Here is a 21,811-nt window from a genome sequence, read left to right as displayed (position 1 = left end):
AGAGAATTGCATGAGATAATGTATGCATGTAGCATAGAAATGGGTCCTACAAGGCTGAATAAAATTTACCTATGTCTATTACTTTTAAAATGCTATAACACAGGTTAAAGGGCACAAAGTTTAACATGAATAAGTCTAAAATCTAATGTACTTTATGAGGACTATATATTTAAGATTGCATGGTATGCCAAAAATTTATTAAGAAGAGATTTTATGTACTTTTATCACACATACAAAACTTTTTAGAGGAAATCATATGAGATGATAGATATGTTAATTTCCAAGACTCTAGTAACCATATCTTTATGTATATCAGAACATCATGGTTGTACAATTGAAACGTGTATGATAAAAAATAGAATAGCATACATTTTTAAAATGCGATATTCAAAGAGATTGGAATTTAATGCAATTAAGCAGGGCAGTTAAATTGACTGGCTTTTGTCTCCATTAAAAATCTGGTTACTCTCTTGTTCAGAAATGTTATGTAGATATTCATGTTTTAGTGTAGAAAATTTGCCCAATACATGTTACTTAAGTAACTTTAATTTCAATTTTAAAAGAAAATGCTATTTAAATCTAAAACATCATCAATATTATATTGCTGTAAATAATTACATGTATACATAGAACAAGAAGATTGATAAATTCAAAAGTGATTACTACTATTCCACACTGAAAATATAGCCTAAAGATAGAAATAAAAACTGCAGATTTTTCATGGTAAAAGCAGCCATAGTTAATGATGGAGTTAGACTACCACATTTTATGAAACATATGCAAACCCAAGATTAATGACTTGCCAAAATTGTATCATCACTTACTGCTAGAAATTGGACAAATACCTCACTCAACCTTCTGGTTCCAACTCACCAATATTTCCATAATACTAAAACAATTGATGATGTTTTTATTATAGGATGATCAGTGTGGTACTAACTTTTAATATTCCTTCAACACTTGCAGTTGACAATTTAGTACTAAATAAAAATTAATATCTTTTCCAAGAAAGAAACAATGTACAATCAGGACCAAGTGGTGACCTGCATGAACATTCATCCATGATTCTACCCTATTATATTTGATATCATATTCACTTTGATGTAAATTCATCGAGTTTTATAAGCAAGGATCCCTCCTCATGTTTTACTGATAAGAAAATGAAATCTTGAAGATGTCACAATTACCTAGAAATTATAAACTGATTCAAAAATGGTGACTGGGAATACAAATCGTTTTTGATTTCTGTTCTTATCCTCTAATATTACTTACATCTGAAAATTACTGCTGCCAAATTAAATGGTTTGCAAATAGTGGTTCTAGCACTACAAATTCGCATATATTCAATGTTAATTCATCACTTCTAGCTTTGAAGGACCACAAATGAGGATGATAAAAGCAGATGTCTGGCATATGGCAACAGATGGATCACCACATTTCTGAAAAGCTACTGGGAATAGCCTGGTCCACTTTTCTCAATTCTCATCAAGAAAGGTGCAAAGGATGGCAAAGAAAATAATGTAGGCAATGAAGATTTAATTGGGCCCTAATTTTCCCACAGTTTTTAACTGTCCTATTAAAATATGGGACTTCCAGTTTGGAAGTATGGTTCATGTCACAGTGTTTTCAATACCCAGGTAGAAAAATTCATAAACAAAAGCCAAAGCACTATAGGTAAAATTCCATAATATCACTGGCAAAATATGACTGCTGGTGGCAAGAATTATTGGAGCAGATGGTACATGATGAATTCATTAGGACATGTCTAGACACCAGGTTTCTAATACCAGGTTTTACTATTCTTGCTCATATGATGCCTTATCTGAATGCTGCACTGAAAATTTCACCTATGGAACATTTACAATTTTATATTATAATTACACATGCCTTTGATTATGAATTAGAAATAAGAATGATGCTTATATTAAAACTTTGTCTCAATATATAAAAAACACTTCAGAGATATCTTCAGATATGATGCTGAATCACAGAACTAGAATCTAAATTCATGCTCATTTTTAAGGAATATTCCATAATCATTTGGAGGTTATATCATAAATATAATGCATAATCTCATAAGACAAAAATGAAATCAAGAAGTATATTCATGTGTCTATCAAACTAATAGCTGAATACTAATGGATATAACTGTCATATAATTAGCAACTCATTCCTTGTTTATGAATTTTCTAAATAAGACTCTGTTGGGTTAATTTGATTTCTCTCTTGTAAGGCAAATATACAACTTACGCAAATAAAACAATTAAAGAATTTGCTGAATTCAAATAAAACCCAAAACCTTTTCACAAATTATAATAAAAAAAAGTCAAAGTCAACAAAAAAAATCTCAAACTTTGGCATAAACTTTCAATAGAATTTTAGACAATGTTATACTAATCAAAATCCTCCTGGATGAAGTTAAAATACTATAATCTGTATTGTACCTAGACTCCTTGGAAAATAGTAAAACTGCCTATTTTTTCTTCTCCAGTGTATATTCTTGATTCAGGAATACAGTTTTTGCAAACAACTAAAACTTGACATTAATTTCTCCTAATATTTCGTATGCCCTGCTTTTATAAAGTGGCCAGAATGTGATTCCCATTTCTACTCCTTACTAATAGCAGTTTCATCTTTCTAGGCTGACTTTGCAATTATCAGAGTTTAACTCTCAGGGAGTAGGGTAAGGAGCAGCAGGAGGTATTACACTGAATTCTGGAAAACAAGTATTGTTCTTTTAAGTAAAGCCCTCCATGGGAAGAGTTCTGGTAGTCATGCATTTCAGAGGTAGTGGAAGTTTTTGTTGTTGAGTAGTAGGCTGTTTTGAATTTCTTCTTATTGTTTTTGTCTTGTAATCCCACATGGAAAGTTTTAACTAACTCAAGTTGACTTTAATAGTGACAGTAAAGAACCCTAATAATAATAATAGCAATAGAATAATAAATAATAAATAACCTTTAATAAAACTTTAGTGCAAGACATTAGAACAAATACCTTACTTACTTTCACTTAATCTTAATAAAACCCCTAAATCATTCTCTTCAGACTACCACTCAGAGAGAGCTGCACTTCTTGGAAGGGATGGAACTGGGATTTAGGCCTCAGTGTACCCAACTCTGAAGCCTGAATGCTCAACCTGCTTGCTTGCCCCCTATAAGAATTCAGAATTCATGCACTTTAAAAAAAAATAATAAGAATAGTAGGTCTGAAAAAAGAAATGTAAATCACAAATTGGAAAATCATATTGTAAAATTAGAAAAAAATCGCATTTATTCCTTAATCTAGGAATTATAATGAAAATAACCTGAAACATAGAATAGATATTCATCACAGCACAATAAAAGAAACAAGTTAAGCTTCCAATATTAAGAACATGCAGATACTATAGAATACTTTTCAGATAACACAAATTGAATTTAGGAAAGTCACATAGGAAAAGTTTTATAATGCCATGTCAAACAGAGAAGTAGGCTGTACACAGAATAATATCTAAATTACAAATTGTAACTTCAACAATGCAAAAGAAAATTTTATAGAAAAAAAACTCTCAAGTAAATGTTGATGATAATGGCCTCTGGGCATTATAATCATGCTCCCCCTTTAATATTTTATGAACTTTCCCAAATATTTTAATCAGAAAAGATCTTTAATTCCAAAATAAACCAACTATCATAAACATAGAGAATTATATAAATGTGACATTATGGATAAATGTCATTTTTTCATTTAGAATACTTCAATGGTAATAAAACTATGATTTATCGAGATCATAATATGAAATCATAAAACCTGTTTAATGTGAAAATTATATCCGATAGGAAAAAAACAGACATTTTTTGAAATATTTATATCTATATAAGATGAATGTTTTGACTCTTTCTATTCTTGTTCAAAAAATATTTTTGTCATTTTTTGTTTTACTGCATATTTTCATTCCTCAGTAAACAACAGTGTGTTTTCTTGTTTATTACTAGTTCAAAAGTGAAACATCCTTTAAGGATCCTATAATATAAAACACATGGAAATTGTTTGGTTCTCAAGAACAAAGTTATAGGAAAAAAAAAAAAAGAATAAGCATGCTGTAGTAAACCAACTTTAATAAAATAAATTCCCTAAAATAAGGATGCAATTGGTCCTTATTGACTACTAAATCATCATATTTGAACTTCTTAGCTTGGCATTTAGTATTCTCTATTAACTAATTATTTTGACTTTTTAATTTTTTTTCATTAATTCCAACACAACTACCCTACGTATCTCAGTCATTCCTAAGGTTTCCTAGACAATCCATGCCTATGCCTATCACTACCCCAGAATTTGCTCAAACTATCTAAGTAGCTTACCCGTCTCTTTAATCACTTCTGCTGTTAATCTTATCTCTTATCACTTTCTCAAAGGGCTAACCTAGAAAATTAATGAGTCCATTTACTATTAATGTTTTCCTCTAGTACTGAGCTCTATACTGTGTTAAATCCTAGAGATAAAATAAATTGGATATGGTTCTAGCTACCAAGGGATATAAAAAAGTAAAAACAAAATAAACAAATATATAACCAAAGTTAAATAAAAGGAAATCAGGTGTTTGATCTGAAGGATAATAAGGATATATAAATCGTGGGAGACAGTGGGGTGGGAAAAGAAGAAAAATCTAGGCAAAAGGAATAGTAGCTACAAATGATGAGAGACAGAAGTACAAAGGGCAAGTCTGAGCTGAGGCTCAGGTCAACATGCAAAAGACTAGCTTTCTGGCATAGAGTTACTTAAATGATTAAGGATGAATTTATTGTTTACAAAATTACATTTTATGATAGATGATGGGATTGTGAGATTGGAATTTTCAATACCATGGAGGTTAAATTGCTTTCGTAGTAACCTCATGTCTTAATCTACCTGATTGATTTACAAGTACACTAAAATCCGTGTCTTCAACTTTATTTGTATTCCTTCTAGGGCTTATCAAAGGAGTGGGATATTGTTGATGCTTAAAAAATATGTCTTATATTCATTTGATGCCTATTATGGAAACATTTCTAGAAGCAGAGATGGTGAACCATGTCCAGGGTAGATATTTATACAGTTAAATGGTGTGCAGCTTGAGAATTTCCATCTGTCCCTGAAGCCCAACAAGAAGTGAGGATTTAGAAATATGTATATTTGCTATAGATTTGCATCATCAGTGTTTAATTGGAATGAACGAGATATTTGGCTGGGGTAAAGTTAATTTCACATGGAAGGTCATAGAGATGGCAAATAGATTCCTGTTAGACTCATTCCCAAGTGTATGAACCAAACTGACATTCTCGGCATATCCTTAAATCGCTTTGTTTGTTCTCAGAAGAGTCAGTGCACTTGAGTAGCTCCAAATTCTGTTTACAAAAGAGCACTGGGGAATTTTCATGTAGAGGATAAGTTTTTTAAGTTATTTGATCTATTGACACAAAATCAGCTCAATGATGTTTAAAAAAAAAAAGTAATAGTACATTCCTCCTTAAGAATTGGGTGAAATCCAAATAGAATCAATTTGTCTTAAGACTGAATGCAAACAAAAATGAACCAACACTTATTGTTATGAAACTACTGAGCATACCTAGTAATAATGCCTGAACTTTTGGAATTAAAGCATAAATGGAAATCATTTCCTCTATTTATATTGGCTGCTCCATAACACCTGGAACAACCAGTTTGGGAAGTGGGAAAGCTGGCCTCATCTTTATCAACTGTGAGATCACTCAATCTCTGTGTCTCCATTTCCAGTTCAGCAACGTGAGCATTTGATTATCGTTCCTAAGAGACTTAATTAATGCTTAGTGGTTTTTAATAAAAGAGTGTTACAGACCTTAATCGTTTCAACGACTTGCTTATTAATACCAATGAAGCAAGATGGTTGAGCTATAATTATTTAAGAACAGCTAACACAGAAAGCTGCAACTATTTGTGGGTTCAGTCTTACTCTTGATTTATTGACTATCATGGCCATATTCTGAACTCGTTTTATTAATTAAATAAATAAAAATGGTTTGTTCGGTCACCACCCTTCAAAGCACATTCATTTTCCATGTCTGGTTCTAGGTAAAGCTGTTATTCACTGAAGAGATTTCTTTGTACTATAACTACAAAGAATACCCTTGGCAGTAGGTTTCTCACTTTAATAAAGTACACAATAGTCGTTAAATCTTCTCATATTTTTTGATCTCAGCATGTCTGAATCCACATAAAATTTTAACTTCAGTAAAGGGGAAATAGCCAATTGCTTCATTGAACAAATTTCCCAACTTCCATGAAACTATTCTCTTATAATTCTACTTATAAATGTACATTATAGCATTGTTGGAAAGGAGAACAATGAAAAAACCATGGCCACTGAGTAAACAAACAAGTCCAAAATGCCTAGTAGGAAATACAGGATATACATCCAACTCTATAACAAAAAGATATACTGTTCAGAATCAATTTGACTAAATGATAAACTACATTGTATCAATATCAACAGTTAAGAGTCCTTTTTTTATATTAAGCACAGTGGTGAATAATCAAGATGTTATTTCCCTATGGTGCACATTGGTAGATATAGCAATAATTTTATAATATCCCAGGCTGCTGAAGGATGATAATTGAAGGAAGGGGAATAAAACAGTGGAGGAAATTTCAAGATCTACTTCTAAGTTCTTAAGTTTGATCCCTATTAAGAAAACATGTAGTAGGGGTTACTAAGTATAATTTAGTATCTGCAAAAATATTCCTTGTCATTTTCTAATTCATTTTGTCCCATTGGCAAAAGCACACATATAAGGATCATAAATCTCTTACTTATTCTGACTTTCCTTTCGCATATTTATTCCATCATTTTCAAACTAATTTTTAGAAGTGTCCAAATAAGGAATAATTGGAACAAGCACTGCATTGCAAAGCAAACACAAAGGCAAGTTCTAAAAATGAAATGGTAAACTCAAAGTTAAGAAGCAGAAATATAAAAGTTAAAAATTTTATTTCATTTCTTGTGGGTGTCAGGATCACAGTTCCTGGCAAACATGAATTGTAACCAGATTAGAGAAAAATTAAGTGAGTAGTTTTTAAGAACTCTTAAAACTTCTTTAAAATCCAATATATAGATTTTATTGTTAAATATAATCACCAAGTATTTTGTTTGAATTTAAAAAATAAATTTGATATAACTGGCAATAGTGATGGTATAGCTTGATTCATTCATTCCCTGACCAACAGACTACTATACAGAATACTATATCAGGCAAAAGTCTGTTATTAAGCCACCTATATGGGGCTAACACTTGATTTTATCAAATATATGCTGTAAACATTGTAGTGAAATGAATGCTGTATTCACTGCATGATTATTGCAATCTTATGACTTCAGGACAGAGAAAAGAAGATATAAATCCAAGTGCTTATACAATGCAAAATAATGATTCACAGGAGAAATCTTTTTGAGATAAAAATGTCAACAAATTCTTACTTTTTTCTGTGTTGTTCTCTTTCTTTTGTCTTCATCTAATAAAGTGGATTCTCAGAATATTTGCTCTGCTTAAATATTACAAAGCAATAGTGCTTTGTAATTCATCTAGTATTTGAAATATATTTGCTAAATACCATGTATCAAACAAAATCGTTTAGTTATTATTTCTTACTTTCATATAAATCAGAAGCTCCAAATGAGAAGATGAGGACATAATTTCTGACATTAAGCCAGGAAGAAGGTGCGAAATTGAGGACATCTGTTTCTCATTACCTCTACTATGTTTCAGGTGGACTTGTGTTATCTAACTGAATACTGGCCACAGATGGCTGCCAAATGACCACTGGCAGTGCTCTGTTGAAAAACATTCTCAGAATAGGTCTGAACTCAGTAGGAAAAAGTGATGTAAGTCATTAGTTGTGATATTGTGTAATAATGTACGTAAAAGGGAAGAAAGATAGCATTTTTGTGTGACCCATAATTATTCTTTTTGGGGGGGGCAGGGAAATAGTTACTGAGGTACCTAGAGGCAAAGTGATATCACGTCTTCAATTTTTAAGAGAGTTGAAGAATGTTTAAGAAAGAGAGAGTGTGTGTGTTTGTGTGTGTGTGTGTAGAAAGTTAGAGGGAGAACACAAGAAAGGTAAATGTAAAACCTAGGGAAATCTGGGTAAGGATCATATAATGATTTTTGGGTACAATTTTTGCAACTTTTTTGTAAAGTGTAAAATTCTTTCAACCCAAACTAATTTTAAAATCCCTGCCACAGATTTGAAATTTCTCCAGTGCATGATGCAATTAAGAAAGACTGAGATTAAAAGCAGGAAAATCTCATGTAGAGGAGTTTCTTGGAAGGTGGTAAGACTGGTACCTTTGGGAAAGTGAGTATTTAAAAAGTTCGTGTAGAGAATATATATATATATATATATATATATATATATATATATATATATATATATATATATATATATCTCCAGAAGTAAACACATACAGATACAGCCAATAGTTTAGTTGCAACACTAGAATATTTGATAGACATTTTTAATGTTTGTAATCTGGTCCCAAATTCAAACACACACACACACACTCACACACACTCATACGCACTCACACATACATACACAAAAATGGATTAATTAAATGAAACTCCTACCAATTTTAGAATCTATAATGAATGAAAACTCAAGAAATAGTCTTCCTCATTTTACTCTTTCAGCTTATCCATCTGGACATTGCTTATGTGATGTTTACCAAAAGTTTGCTGACTGCTTCAAACACCTCAGATACAACTGGTCCACCTCGCACTACACTTGTAAATTCCCAACCTTAACTGAGGGCTATGACAGGGACAGAGAATTCACACCCTCATGCTACCCAGCTACTAACTTAGACTGTAAAATTTAATGATTATTTTCAGGAAAAATCATATAGACTATGCCATGTATCAATATTTACAGTACTAGAAATCTGGTTCTTTTAAAAATTCTTTCTTTTTGCCCTGAAACTTCAAAAATCTCATCCCAGAGTAGGAAAAGAAGGTGGCAAAACCTAATGTGTGCATGATTTTTGTGCACTTATGGGTGAAGGAAAACAACTACCTTTCACTTCCACACTCTGCAACACTGCTAGGAGCAATGGTCCCTGAGATTGGCACTATCTGATTGTAGAGTAGATCCCGTAACCTAGAGGAAATTCTCCTGCACCTTTTCAAAGTAGACAGAAGAGTTATTTTGCTTTTAAATTCAGTCATCACAATAACAGACAGCAGAAAGATGTATGAGTCTTTCTTTCATCAAGAAACTAAGTTCCAAGTGACTGGGCTTGGCTGGTGGGAGGCAAAGGAGGCTTTGGGTTCTTTGTTCTGCTCCAAAAAAGGAAATATTACTAGTGCTCTCCAAACCAAAAATGGGAAGCAGAATTAAGATGGACTTTAATTCACACATTATACAAGTATTTAATTCCTAACTAAATGTCCAGGTGTTAAGCAAGTACAAGGGTTCATTAGTCACAGCTTCTGCCCTCGAGGTGATTATACTGTGGGAGAAAAAGATAGCAATATTAATAACCAAGTTGGAATATATAACCAAAAACTTGACACAAGAAGAAAGGGACAAATGAAGCCATACTTTTAGAATTCTTTCAGACTGTCACTCTGTAGAAATCTTTAGCCCCAGAGACTTATTATAAAAATCTGAAAAAACAATAAAGTGCTTTAACAGCAAAAGGATTTTTGTCAGTGCATAGTATTTAGTCAGCCACCAACTCATTAAGTTTAATGGTATGGCTAAAATCACCAATCTATGTAATGTAATTAAGCTATACTAGGTGGATCCTTGTGCATTATTTCTTAGTAAATATATCTTAGTAAATATCATTACATTTTAAAATGGTAAAACACCACAGTGTGGTTTCAGATTCTTGTCCATGATTTCTGTAAAATCCTCAAAAGGGGCTTTTTCTGAGGTATTATTGATTTCTAGTCATTTATTGATCTTGGTTAAGTTCTAATTTCCTCTCTAAAAACCTATTTGAACATGTATTTAATATTTTCTATTTTATTATTTCTGACACGAAACCTAAGGCATTCATAAATTCCTATGAAGAGACTGTAGAATGGTTTGTAAATATCTGAGCTGACTTTTCAACTTCTTTCTTTGCCTTCAAATGGTGGACCTTCCATTACTTGTTTTAACCAGTATGCCAGAATAACCAAAATCCAGAACCATTGATTGATTATTAAACAATTTACAGAAAGAATGGAAGTGACTAATTCTTACTTTGGTACTAATCACTTGAGTTGCTACTTCTGTTGATGGATGTTCCATACCAAATTTATTAACTCAGATATAGTATGTGCTGCAAAATAATATATACATATCAATAATCTATTCAGAGTCATAGCATTCTAAGTTGTGATTTGAAGCAAAGTATGTGTGTATTATATGTAATAAAAATAAAAGAATAGCAAGTATCTGTTGAACATAGAAAAATAGTTGAATCAAGAGTTTCTAACAGTCTCGATTTACAAACTCTATATAAGTACATATATATAATTCTATGGCTGTAATTATAACTGAAGGTCCAAACTATGATTGCATATGTTTATAAGAATTCATAAAGAATTATTTAGTAGTCATCTGTAGGGAACAAATTGAAAAAGGGGATGTAGAAAGCTCACTTTCCACTTAAGATCCTTCTATACTGTTTATGTTTTAGCAACAATGTGTGTCATTTTAATAACAATTTTAAAATTTTATGAAGCTAAGAAAAAAACCTAGAAACACAGTTAACTTTGCACTTATAAAAAGCTAATAGCAGCTATTTACGATTAAATTCTCAGCCAGGGAATTCCAGGTGGTTCTCTCAATAGAGCAACTTTGAAAACTGAACTTTACTACCTGGAGGGGCCAACTTCCCCTCAGTTTTGTTCTTAAGCTTGCTTTGGTTGGCAAAGAATAAGTTGACATAGACAAGTTCAGGTATACATCTTTTGCCCAAAACATCACAAAAAAAGTTAACATAATAGTTTTCTCTGGCAATCCCTGAGTCATACCAGATGTATCTCAACTGTTTTGTTGGATACTGGTGTGAAAACCTTGTTCATGAGTTTACTGAGGTGGGCATTAATATAGCAACAATTTCATTCTGCTCACCAATTATATGGAAAATGAGAAGACTTAATTCTATCTCGCTTCAGTTGTCCCAACTTACAATACTCAAAGAAAAAAAAATATAGAATTTTAATTACAATGACATAATAATCATTATTAATTCATATAAAAGCAAGCTATATTATCCAGTATTTATTTCAAGTGTATATGTCAAGTATTTCTTGAAAACTAAAAATTAAAAGCAACATGCAGTTGACAGTAAAGGGTATATGCTAGTGAGTGTAATGTGTCCCTAGATCTGAGAAATGACAGAATCGATTACCTCTGAAACTCTAAAATCAATTCATCAAAGATCAAGAATGAACTCACACTTTAAAGATGTTTCAATATGGCCAAGTCCTGATTGATGGAGTTAACATTTTGAAGGAAAAACATGTAGAATAGTATTTGTTTCTCCAGTTGTAGAATCAACTTTCTGATGATATCTGACATCTAGGAATATAATTTGTCTTATTATCATGTGCCTCCCAAAGTCTGAACAATCTAAAATCCTGTTGAACCATGTAGACTAAAGGCACACTATATTCCTGGGTGGTCATTCTGTCCTCTTCATGTGATAGATATTACCTTGTGTCATGTTAGCATTTGTTCCATTTTTTAGAGTTTTTATAAGTACTCTTTTTATCAGTAGAAAACCTAATAAGATTATATTAAAATACTACATGATTGAAAAAATATACATTCCAATTTGAAAGTTATTTTTCCCTTCTGTGGATAAAAGAATGAAATATTCTGTTTAAGTTTTTTATGACATCTATGGAAAAAATCTACTTTATAATATAAATATTAAATGTTTGGATAATCTCTTATTATAACAGTGAAATAATTACATTTTCAGGTTTTATAAGAGACATGACAGAATATGATAAAAACTGAATAGCCAAACACTTCTTAAGCTCTACCAAGAATCATTTTATGATACTTCACACCACTTAGTGCTTATTTCATAAATAGGCAAGAAATGATAATGAAATGACATAACACATGCAAATTATTTAGAATACAACTGTCCTACTGTAATCATCAAAAATACAGATAATATAATAATATCAAGTAAGGAAAATAAAATAGAAACACACCAACATCATTTAAGTGCACACACACATACACAGGGTGGGGGAATACAAAAAATAATCTGAGAGGATTCACATCAAACTGTCAGCAGCAGTTTCCTTTATACAGAGTAAGATGGGAAGCATAATATCAGGTGAATGGAGGCTTGTTCTGCTTTTTACCATACATGTCTGTATTTCTGTAAGTTTTACCATGAGAAATCACATATTTTTAAAGAAGGAAATAAACTTTTTAAAAATAATACCAAGAGATCTGGTGTTGTAGATATTGAATTAAATTATTGTAAAAATGTTCCTTCAGAATAGATGGATACACTACATGGTATGTGAATATAGTGTAATTTGGAAACAATTTGGATCCAGTACGTAACCAGACCCATGATAGTCTTTGTTTGAATGAAGGCTGGGAGTCAATCATTGATCCTTCATTTATGCTGACTTTATCAAGTTACTTAACCTGTTTGAATCATAGTGTCCTTATGGGTAAAATGAATATTAGAAATTGCTATAAAAATAAACATCCCAACACAGTTTAGCCCCTTTTTTAAAAGGAAAAAACAATCCTTAGGTTTTATTTTGACGTCTAAGACTGGGACTTTTGAAATGCATGTCTGAAAATATAATCTTCTTTTTCCTTGTGAATTCTATAAATGGAGTTTACTTTGAGCACAGTTTGAATCAATGTGTTTCACCCATACATCTAGAAAGGCACAACAGAGTGCTGGTCAATGAATACCATCTCTACCAGTGGAAAGCTCCTGGAACTCCTAAGTCATGAGCACTAGTGAGCTCCAATTTTGAGCTCTGAGCATGGGACTGGACAGGGCAGGAAATTCTTCATTAGTGGCTCTTGTGAAATATTTATGGAAATTTTAGTGATAGTGGTAAAAGGGAAAGGGAATGATTGCTGGGAACCAACTAGCTTTTGCTATCTAAATCTTGAGAGTTCACAGTCAGGGACTTTTATTTAGTACTTGTCCCTCCTGGGAGGGCTTATACTAAGTGACATACATTATAACATGTTGAGTGTTTTGAAATTCTAGAAAGAGAGCAGATACATACATTTGATTCTGAGTGTCAATGTGAGTGCCGAGATATTCTAAAACAGATAGAAAGCTGAAAAGTAGTAAGATAGTATGGGCTTGGTTAAAAGCTCAGATCTCAACCACAACCTGGCTCATTCACTTACTATCTTAAGCATTAATTTCGATAAAGTTCAAGGTTCATCTATTAAATCATTGTGTTCACTACATCTAGTTAAAAGAGTATTACAAGGGTTCAAAAGGACAATACACACACAATGGTAAGCTAACAAGAGTTTTAAGGTTTCAACACGATGATACCTATAAAGTGTTTAGCTAATAGAATATCACAAACACTCTTGTCTTGTCCCTCTTGAACAGGGTAGCATGGCTTTGGCTATGTCACCTGAAGAGAAGATAGTTGGTTTTTTTTTCTGTCAAAAAATGTTTTTCACGTGTGCGTCAATCATTCCAACATATATTCCTAGGTACAGGACAGAACTGTGGCTTTTACAAAGTTCAATGTTTCTGAGTTATATTTAAGTCCTCTAAAATATGACTGGGTTTCTAATAAAGTGACATTACTGCATTTGTTTGCTCTGCTGTTAATCTGACCCACTGACTAAGGAAGTATGTTTAAACAGATGTATTTATTCCATTAAGTATATTAACATTCTATGGGCAAAATGGCAGAAAAAGCCACTGTCAGGAATCAGCTTCCTCATTTCCGTGATGTCTTTATCATTAATATGAAGCCCTTACTTTGCATAGTTACTATTGCTTTTAATTCTTGCACAAGACACTTTTCCTGTAAAATATCTCCTCAGTTATATCTGTTTTTCTTAACACTTATATCTGATGTCTGCTTTGGCTTCAGGCACCTGCTGACATGTTGGTTTGTAACTTTTCTCTGGTTAAATTATATTCCCATGTTATCATTTTGGTATCTTGGGAACTTGTCAAGGAAGATAACTTCCACTTTCCAGCTTCTACCTCAGGGTATCTAAAGGATAAAAATCTTCTAGACTACCTTGAAATGTGCCCAAAGCAATGTGAAGTTAATTTAATAAAAGAAAAAAATTTAGGGAATTTAAAAAGTATTTTCATTTTTCTTTTTTATTATAAAAATGACCAAGATATTTAAAACAAGAGGGGAAACATCAATAAGAGAAAGTGTCAATAAAACCAAAGTATAAATATACAATTTTCAAGATTTTTAACATTTATATTTATATTTATATTTATGCTTTTAGAATTTGTGTACTTTTCTGTATGTATGTGTGTTTTTATCTTGTTCTGAGTATTGCTTAAGGAACTGTATTAAAACAGGTGAGTTATCAGGTGAAGAATTTGACTACTTTAATAGTAAGAAAGGATAAGTAACTAGTTTGAGATTTCTTATTCATCACTATTATTCAACTACTGTGCAAATATTGCCCAAAATAAGGAGATCAGGACACAGTACCTTCTAACCAATTTTCATAATGACACTAAGAATGGTAAACCTTGTACATAATACAGGACTGACTAGAATCCAGAATGTGGCATCAATAGGTAGATTTTCTGAATAGTCATTCTCTAGGAAGACAAACTTGGCAGAATACATTAAACCCCTTCTGATTTTAATTTTCTATATTTTAGTGATTGCCTTCATAATTGTATTCATTTCAAACTTCCTCTAGAACAAATTGATGAAAATAATTTTCACTCTCAAACTAGAAGTATGATATAGGCATATTGAAATAGCACTGGAACCTTTTGAATATCTTGTAATAGAAGATATAATATAAAATTTATTATAACACACTGAAAGAGATTTTGATAGAGAGTATTTACATTTATTGGAAAAAGATTTGGGGTATTGTGAGATTTTAAAACAGTAATATTTAATAAGCAATATTAAATTCCATTCTTAAGAAGATTTTTCAAAATAAGTATTTGCATATTCAATGGAATGAAAACTCCAAATGTAGGACTTCACCAGTTTGTTCTATATCCCCAGGTCAGAGGCAGGCTTGACACACAGTAGGAGCTTAGTAACTACTATTGACTATTGAATGAATCCAAATATAAAACAAACCCTGCCACACATTCTGAGGGCTTGTTTTGGTGAGTCCCTTTGCACTTCATTAGATTTTGAGATATTACAGATTTATAAGGGCCATACTTTATTTTGAAGAGAAATAACTGGAATACGTACTGGCATGGGGAAAAATCATAGTACGAAGTCAGATGATATGAGTTCAAGTTCTGGTTCTGTTCTCTTATTAGCTATGTGACCTTGGCCTGCTTTCACAACCATTCTCTAGAACATAGTGATCTCCTTCAAAAAATGTGGATGAAAATACCTCCTCTTTCCCATTTCCTTATGTGCAAATGATACGACAGACAAAAAAAGTGAACTGAACAGTAGTGAACAAATATTGGTCAGACTTTGTGTAAGAGGCCCAAACATATTTTTCAATTTCATAATAAATTTCCTATGTATATTTCTGCCTTTGTTTACTCTATTGTCAAAATCCCTTATCTCTAAATTAACTAAAAACACTTTGCATTGGGAATATTTGTTCCCTCCCAAAAGCATCCTGGAAGTTACCTTGAATTGGCCTATTGGATCATATATATGGCTGCAAATTTACTTTTCCATTGTTTTTCATCCAACACCTTCTATTACTTATCACACTCTTTGTGTTGTCAATAAGTGGTTCAGCATTAAGAAGTTTGGCCATTAAGAATAGTTTCTCATCCCTCTTCAAACTCTTTGTCAACTCATTTGCTTTATAATTCATCTCATAGATCTTTAACAATAGTGACTATAACATTTTACACAAGAATTAGAGAAATTATCCATAAAAACATAAAAGGAGGTGAGAGAGAGATAATGATGAAATCATGTGTATATAAAGAACCTTAAGTGTTGTGACTAACTACCTGCAAGTGTATGTTGTACTATGTCATTGGTATACACATCCATTCTTATAGGGAAAGAAGAAAGTCTTCATTCCTGGGCATCTCTGGGAAGGTTTGCACATAGCTAAGGTGTTTTTTTTTTTTTTTGGAAAGAGTTCCAAGGGCAGGCCCAAAGCCTAATAATTCCACACCATCCAGAAGAAAAATGTGTCAACAAGTCAGTAGAATGAGAATAAGATATGAGGTCACACATAATACTGAGGAAGTTAACATAGTGTCTTGGAATAGCAGAGAAAAGAACATAGACATGATTAAGAGTTTGTAGGCCAACTCTAGATCTTTAACTTGTCTACTGGGGGATGCTAGGAGGAGACAGGAAGAACTGCAGAACTACATCTGTTCAGCATCTATAACACTTCCACCTTTTTGTAAAAATTGATGTTTTACAATTGTGCTGAAGCTGAGATATTTAGATATTTAGCATCCACAGATGCTAAATGGATGGAATGGTCTCTTTGGCAAAGAAATATAACTTTTCCAATCGCCTCTTTCTAAACTCACATAGTCTGTGAAATTTGCTAAATGAAGAACTATTAAGAATATTATCACAAAAGCATCTGCTTTGGCAAGAATTCTTCTAAGTCTATAGAAAATGAAGCTTCACATACAAAATATAATGAATGGTAAACTTAGCAATCTGTTACTGTGTCTATTTGCTTTTAAAAAATTATTAACATACTATATTATACATGCCAGATCTGGTTTGAGGAAACAGATTTTTATCTACTTTGAAATTTTCATTAAGAAAAATATGTCTAAAACATATCCTTAGTCAAAAATAATAAGATTTTTGCCTTTATCCTATGTAATTCTTCAACATACTTGCTTTGGCATACTACAAATAATAAATGAGAGTCCTTAATAGACAGGCTCCTTGATATTTTCATTTTCCATTTTCAGCATGCAGTTAATTATCAGGATATAGTAAATGTTTAATAAATACTAATTGAATGACCAAAATGTATAACTTGTGTATGTGTGTGTATTTAGGCAACGAAACATAAATATCATAATAAATTCCCTTGCAGTGCATAGTATACAGATATATAGTACATATATTCACATGTAAATGTAAGTATAAATAAATGTACATATATTCACATGGATATTCATTTTCAACATGTTGAACATTCCAAGTAGGAAGATAATGGATAATTGAGACCTTAAAAACTAAAGTTTTTAAGTTGGCCAGCCTTAAAGATCTAGTGAGAGGTTTTTAGAGAGACAGATCTAGTGAGAGGTTTTTAGAGAGATGTTTTAGTGCTCTAGTAGGTCATGACCTTTGAAGACTGACTTTTTGCACTAACATATTTGCCAAGATTACTTTATGCTTGGAATTTAATCCTTCCTGGGGTTTTCTACTACAGAAAGAGGAGCTAGGAAACTTTTAAAATGCAAATCGCCCAAAGACCAGGTCATTTTTGTCGGAAATCCTTCTCACCATCCCCTGGATGACAGAGGCCCACTGTTGAAACCTTTGTCCTCTGCAAGCTGGTAGAAAACGCTGTTGATTCTTGGTCATTTCCTTCAGAGGATTTAGCAAGAGAATTTCCTTCAATCAGTTCATCACTGTGAAAATAAACTGAGGTATAGAGACTCGCCCAAGAGCTCAAAGCAAGTAAATAAATGTTTTAGTTTAAGTGCATCCGGAATAACAAGCATTCTTAGACCTTGTACTTGTCCCATTGTCCTATTCTTAGGCCAACGTTTGCAAACAGCAGAGAAAACAATTGTTGATTGAGGGTTGAGGGAGAAGGGTTGGAGATGGTCATTAGCAAATCCCTGGGCCTGGTGATCACCTGCTTTCCTGGATCAAAACAGTGAAACAATCTATTCATAAGCACATCAAGGACGAGTGGGCCACTGTTTAAAGAGCCAGCTGTGCAGAATATGCTCCACAGTGGCCTTGAAACAGCTGCAGCTGCATTAAGGAGGGCGGGGGTGGGGGTAGAGGCGGAGCGGTAGTGGTGGAAGAGTAAGCTATAAGGAAGGTTGCAAGGACCCCGCCACGCCACCCCTCGGCAAGCCGGGAAGCATTTTTGCAGTAAGTGCATTGGACTGAGCCACCTTTTGAACCTATCCGAAAGTGTAAAATCACACTGTAGGCCCCAGATGGATGCAGTGACTGGAAACCTTCAGTTGGCTGGTGCCCGGGAAGCTGGGCTGGCAGCTACATAGTCAGAGCTGGGCGTATTGAATTGGCGCTATCAGAAAGTACACAGAGTAGAGCAGACCCTGCTGTTGTAGCAAAGCATGACCGAGCAAAGTCCGTGGTAAACAAGCTTCCCAGTAGCTGCCTCCAGACGCACGCCCCCTGCGTGCTTCTAAACCCCGCGCTTCCCACGCTCACGGTACTGTGCTCCGCAGCCCTTGATGGCCTCTCTCTGGCCCCATTCTCTGATCACCCTATCTTTCCACCCGGGCCCGCACCCCGGCGGCTGGATCATCGCACTCACCATCTCTTGCCTGAGGAGGTGAAGCTTGGTTTCCAGCCTTTCCAGGGCGCTGGAGTGGCTACGTCGTGGGGAGCCAGAGGTTGGGGAGGACGAAGAGGAGGATGTTAAGGAGGGAGGGAAGCTGCAGCAGCTGCTGCTGCTACTGCAGCAACCGCCGCCGCCGCCGCTGCAGCTCCCCCCGCAGGGGTCTCTGTCCCTTTCCCCGGGAACCCGCTCCTCCCCGCGGAGCGAGCGCACTAGGCTCTCGGGTACTTTGCGTCCCAGCTTTAGCTCGATGTCTCTGAGGTCTGGCAGCGGGCCCTCTTCCATGACTTCTCGAGAACGGTGATAATGGTGCTAAAAGACAGCGGATGAGAGCCAGCCACGGCCTCAAAGCCTGCCGCAAGATCAGTGAACTCCTCTCGGCGCCCGGGTCTCTATTCTCCGCGGACCGAGGGCACGGTCCGCTCCATGACCGCCAAGGCAGTGCTAACCCTGAAATCCGCACTGGACGCGGCGGGTCGCAGCCGCAGTTCCCTGGTTTGCGACTCGTCCGACACTTCCTAAGGTTATGGATATCGCCTCATTCTCTTCCTTTCTGGCCACCCTGCTGCAGAGTTGAGTTAATTGATATTGCAGAGAGGGAGGAAAAGCAGGTACTAGAGACCAAAAGAAATGAGAAGGAAACGAAATCTGTTTTAGCGTTATGGAGAAAAAATTTCACATTATGAAACTGTCCGTTCGCATCCCTGCGCCGTTCACCGAGTGCTCATCTGGCCCCACGCGACACAAAATAATGATGTGGCCACGCTCCTAGATCTTTTCATTTTCCAGCCATATGTCTCCTAGCTTTCGGGATATCCTGGATTGTCAGAAATAATCTCTGGTCATTGAAAGAGGAAGTCGATCAGTCGTTTCTTTCCGCAGCATGAACGCTTTAAAAAGGAGATAGTTGGTTTAGCAGGACTTTGACGACTCCCTGGATGCTGCAGAAATGCCCTCTTCTCATTTAGAGTGTTTGATCCAAGTCATTGTGTTCCTCTGAGCCTCGAAACTTTAAACTCCACTGGCAGGTGGACCAAACTAAGGCCAACCCTTGTACCGTATATCGCAGATTAGAAGAGCAACATTTTTCTCAACCTCCCTGGTAGGAGCAGAGCTTCAACATTTTGTACTCTACTTGGGAGAACCCGTATTAGAGAATTAGGTATTCAGTTTTCCCAGCCAAAACTTCTGATAGCTACAACTTTAAAAATAATTTTTGAATATTAGAAGCAGAAGAATAACTTTGGTGTTACTTTCCATTCCCAGTTTCCTAAAATCAAACATTATTTAACTTTAGAAGCCTTTCCTAATCATTTTACACTAATCAGAAAAATGAAGAGATTTAACTAAACGTTCAAAGAAAAATGTACAGTCCAAAATTTTCTTCCTACAATTACCGGATATCATCACAACTAAAGTGAAAAATTAAATATTCAGAATAATTCCACTGAGATAGCAGTGAAATTTTTAAGGGGGAGCTGTTGCTGAGGTACTTTTACTATAATTATGGAAGAAAAACATTGAGCTTAGCTAGCGAAAAAAGTTGTCTTCTGTAATTTTTCAACCACTTGGGGGAAACTCCAATTGCACCAAATTTAAAGATACTTCTATTAAGTAAATTATTATAAACAAAATAGGATTGATTCCACATTGGGTTTGTGACAATGATCTTCAAGTAGAAGATACTATTTTCAATCTATTAAAATACAAATTTTCTTTTTTATTGAAATATTCCAAAGTTTAGGCCCCTCTATTTCTGGGACAAGTGTTTGTGTTCTTGGTTCCTCTAGCCCTCCATTTCTAGAGATGTTACACTGATGTAACATCTAGAGATGTCACACTCAGATGTTACACTGGTAAGAACTTTGGAAGATGCATCCCTGGGTTTGGTTTTAATCAGTCTTCATTTAGGAAACATTCTAAAGAGAGAAAACAGGGATCCTGAATGATAAGGTCATGGCAGGGGGAGAGTTGCTGAATTCTCTTGTCAATACAGCAGAAATGTGTATGTTATTTTTTTCTCTTAAAAAGAAATGAAGGAAATAGTTGTAAGTTAGGTGGTCCATTTCAAAGTTAGAACCACCATTTATGGAATCAAAGGAGAAAAAGACTAAATATCAACTCACTGATAAAACTACATGTTTTGTTCTATATTTGGAAAACCACAAGTTCATAGCATAAGAATTGCAGTGTGACATGTAATTATGGAGGGCTTATATTTCAGTCAAGAACAGGGTTTTTTTCTTAATTATAAATCCTTATGAAATTTGACATAAGGAATATTACAGATATAATATTTAGCTTAAATTTAGTCAATAAAACTTTTTTTGTTAAATCATCATTGATATAAAATAATGACTACCTCTTTTGCTATGAGTCATAGACACTACAATGAATATTTGATGCTAAATATTACTCAAAAATGTAAGATTTTTTTCTTCCTTTTCAAGTAAGTGAACAGAAAAAAACTCCAAGTAGTAAAAGTGTGGTATATATGTAAATTAACATTTTGTTCTAATGAAATATAGAAGCAGCATAAACTTAAAATCTTAGTTATGTTAAGCATTTAAAAGTTTCTGTTTAATGCTTTATTATATTTTAATTCAAAATAGAGATATTTTGAATGCTAGTTTAGCTAATTTTTAGAATATATTAGAATCACAGAACTTTCACTAGGCCTATAATTCATTTGACTTAACTCTGTCATATAGTTTAATCTGAGGACATTTCTTACCCAAAATATTTGAAAACAAGGTCTTTTTACCTTTTGGTCTTGAACAGATTTTTTTTTTTTGTTAGTTTGTTTTCGGGTCAGTGGTAGTTGACCTGCTATGTTAATTACACATCTTGGTTTGGAAAACTAGTTGGCAAGATCCTGTAGCAATGGGTCCAGGATGCGGACTCGGTTAGGAATGAGGTCAGCAACAAGTGAAAAAGGGAACACAGGAAGAACAGGTAAAGGTAGAGAGGAAAACCTCTTGAGCCCTCTTAGCAGCACTCCCTGGCTATTCCTACCTGTCATATACCACATCTATTGCTATCTATCCATATCCATCTGCAACACACCAAATCCAGGGTGTTTCCCTAGGCCTAATATATTTAAAAGCAAAGTGATAAAATTAGC

General features: G+C 34.0%; 1 protein-coding gene across 1 annotated transcript in view; it reads right to left on the bottom strand.

Moving 5' to 3' along the window:
* The window catches only part of Lurap1l (leucine rich adaptor protein 1 like), a 43,602-nt gene extending 23,902 nt beyond the window's left edge, over positions 1–19,700 (bottom strand). Inside the window, exon 1 of the mRNA XM_046459355.2 lies at positions 18,664–19,700. Within this exon, the coding sequence (XP_046315311.1) occupies positions 18,664–18,972 (309 nt within the window). The 5' untranslated portion in view covers positions 18,973–19,700. The remainder of the gene's footprint in view (positions 1–18,663) is intronic.
* Between the last annotated feature and the right edge of the window lie 2,111 nt (positions 19,701–21,811).

Source organism: Marmota monax, unplaced genomic scaffold (genome assembly GCF_021218885.2).
Source record: "Marmota monax isolate L192 unplaced genomic scaffold, Marmota_monax_Labrador192_F-V1.1 WCK01_AAM20220418_F8-fsc00279, whole genome shotgun sequence".
In the NCBI taxonomy this organism is placed as follows: Eukaryota; Metazoa; Chordata; class Mammalia; order Rodentia; family Sciuridae; genus Marmota; species Marmota monax.
This window is presented reverse-complemented; position numbering and strand designations above follow the sequence as displayed.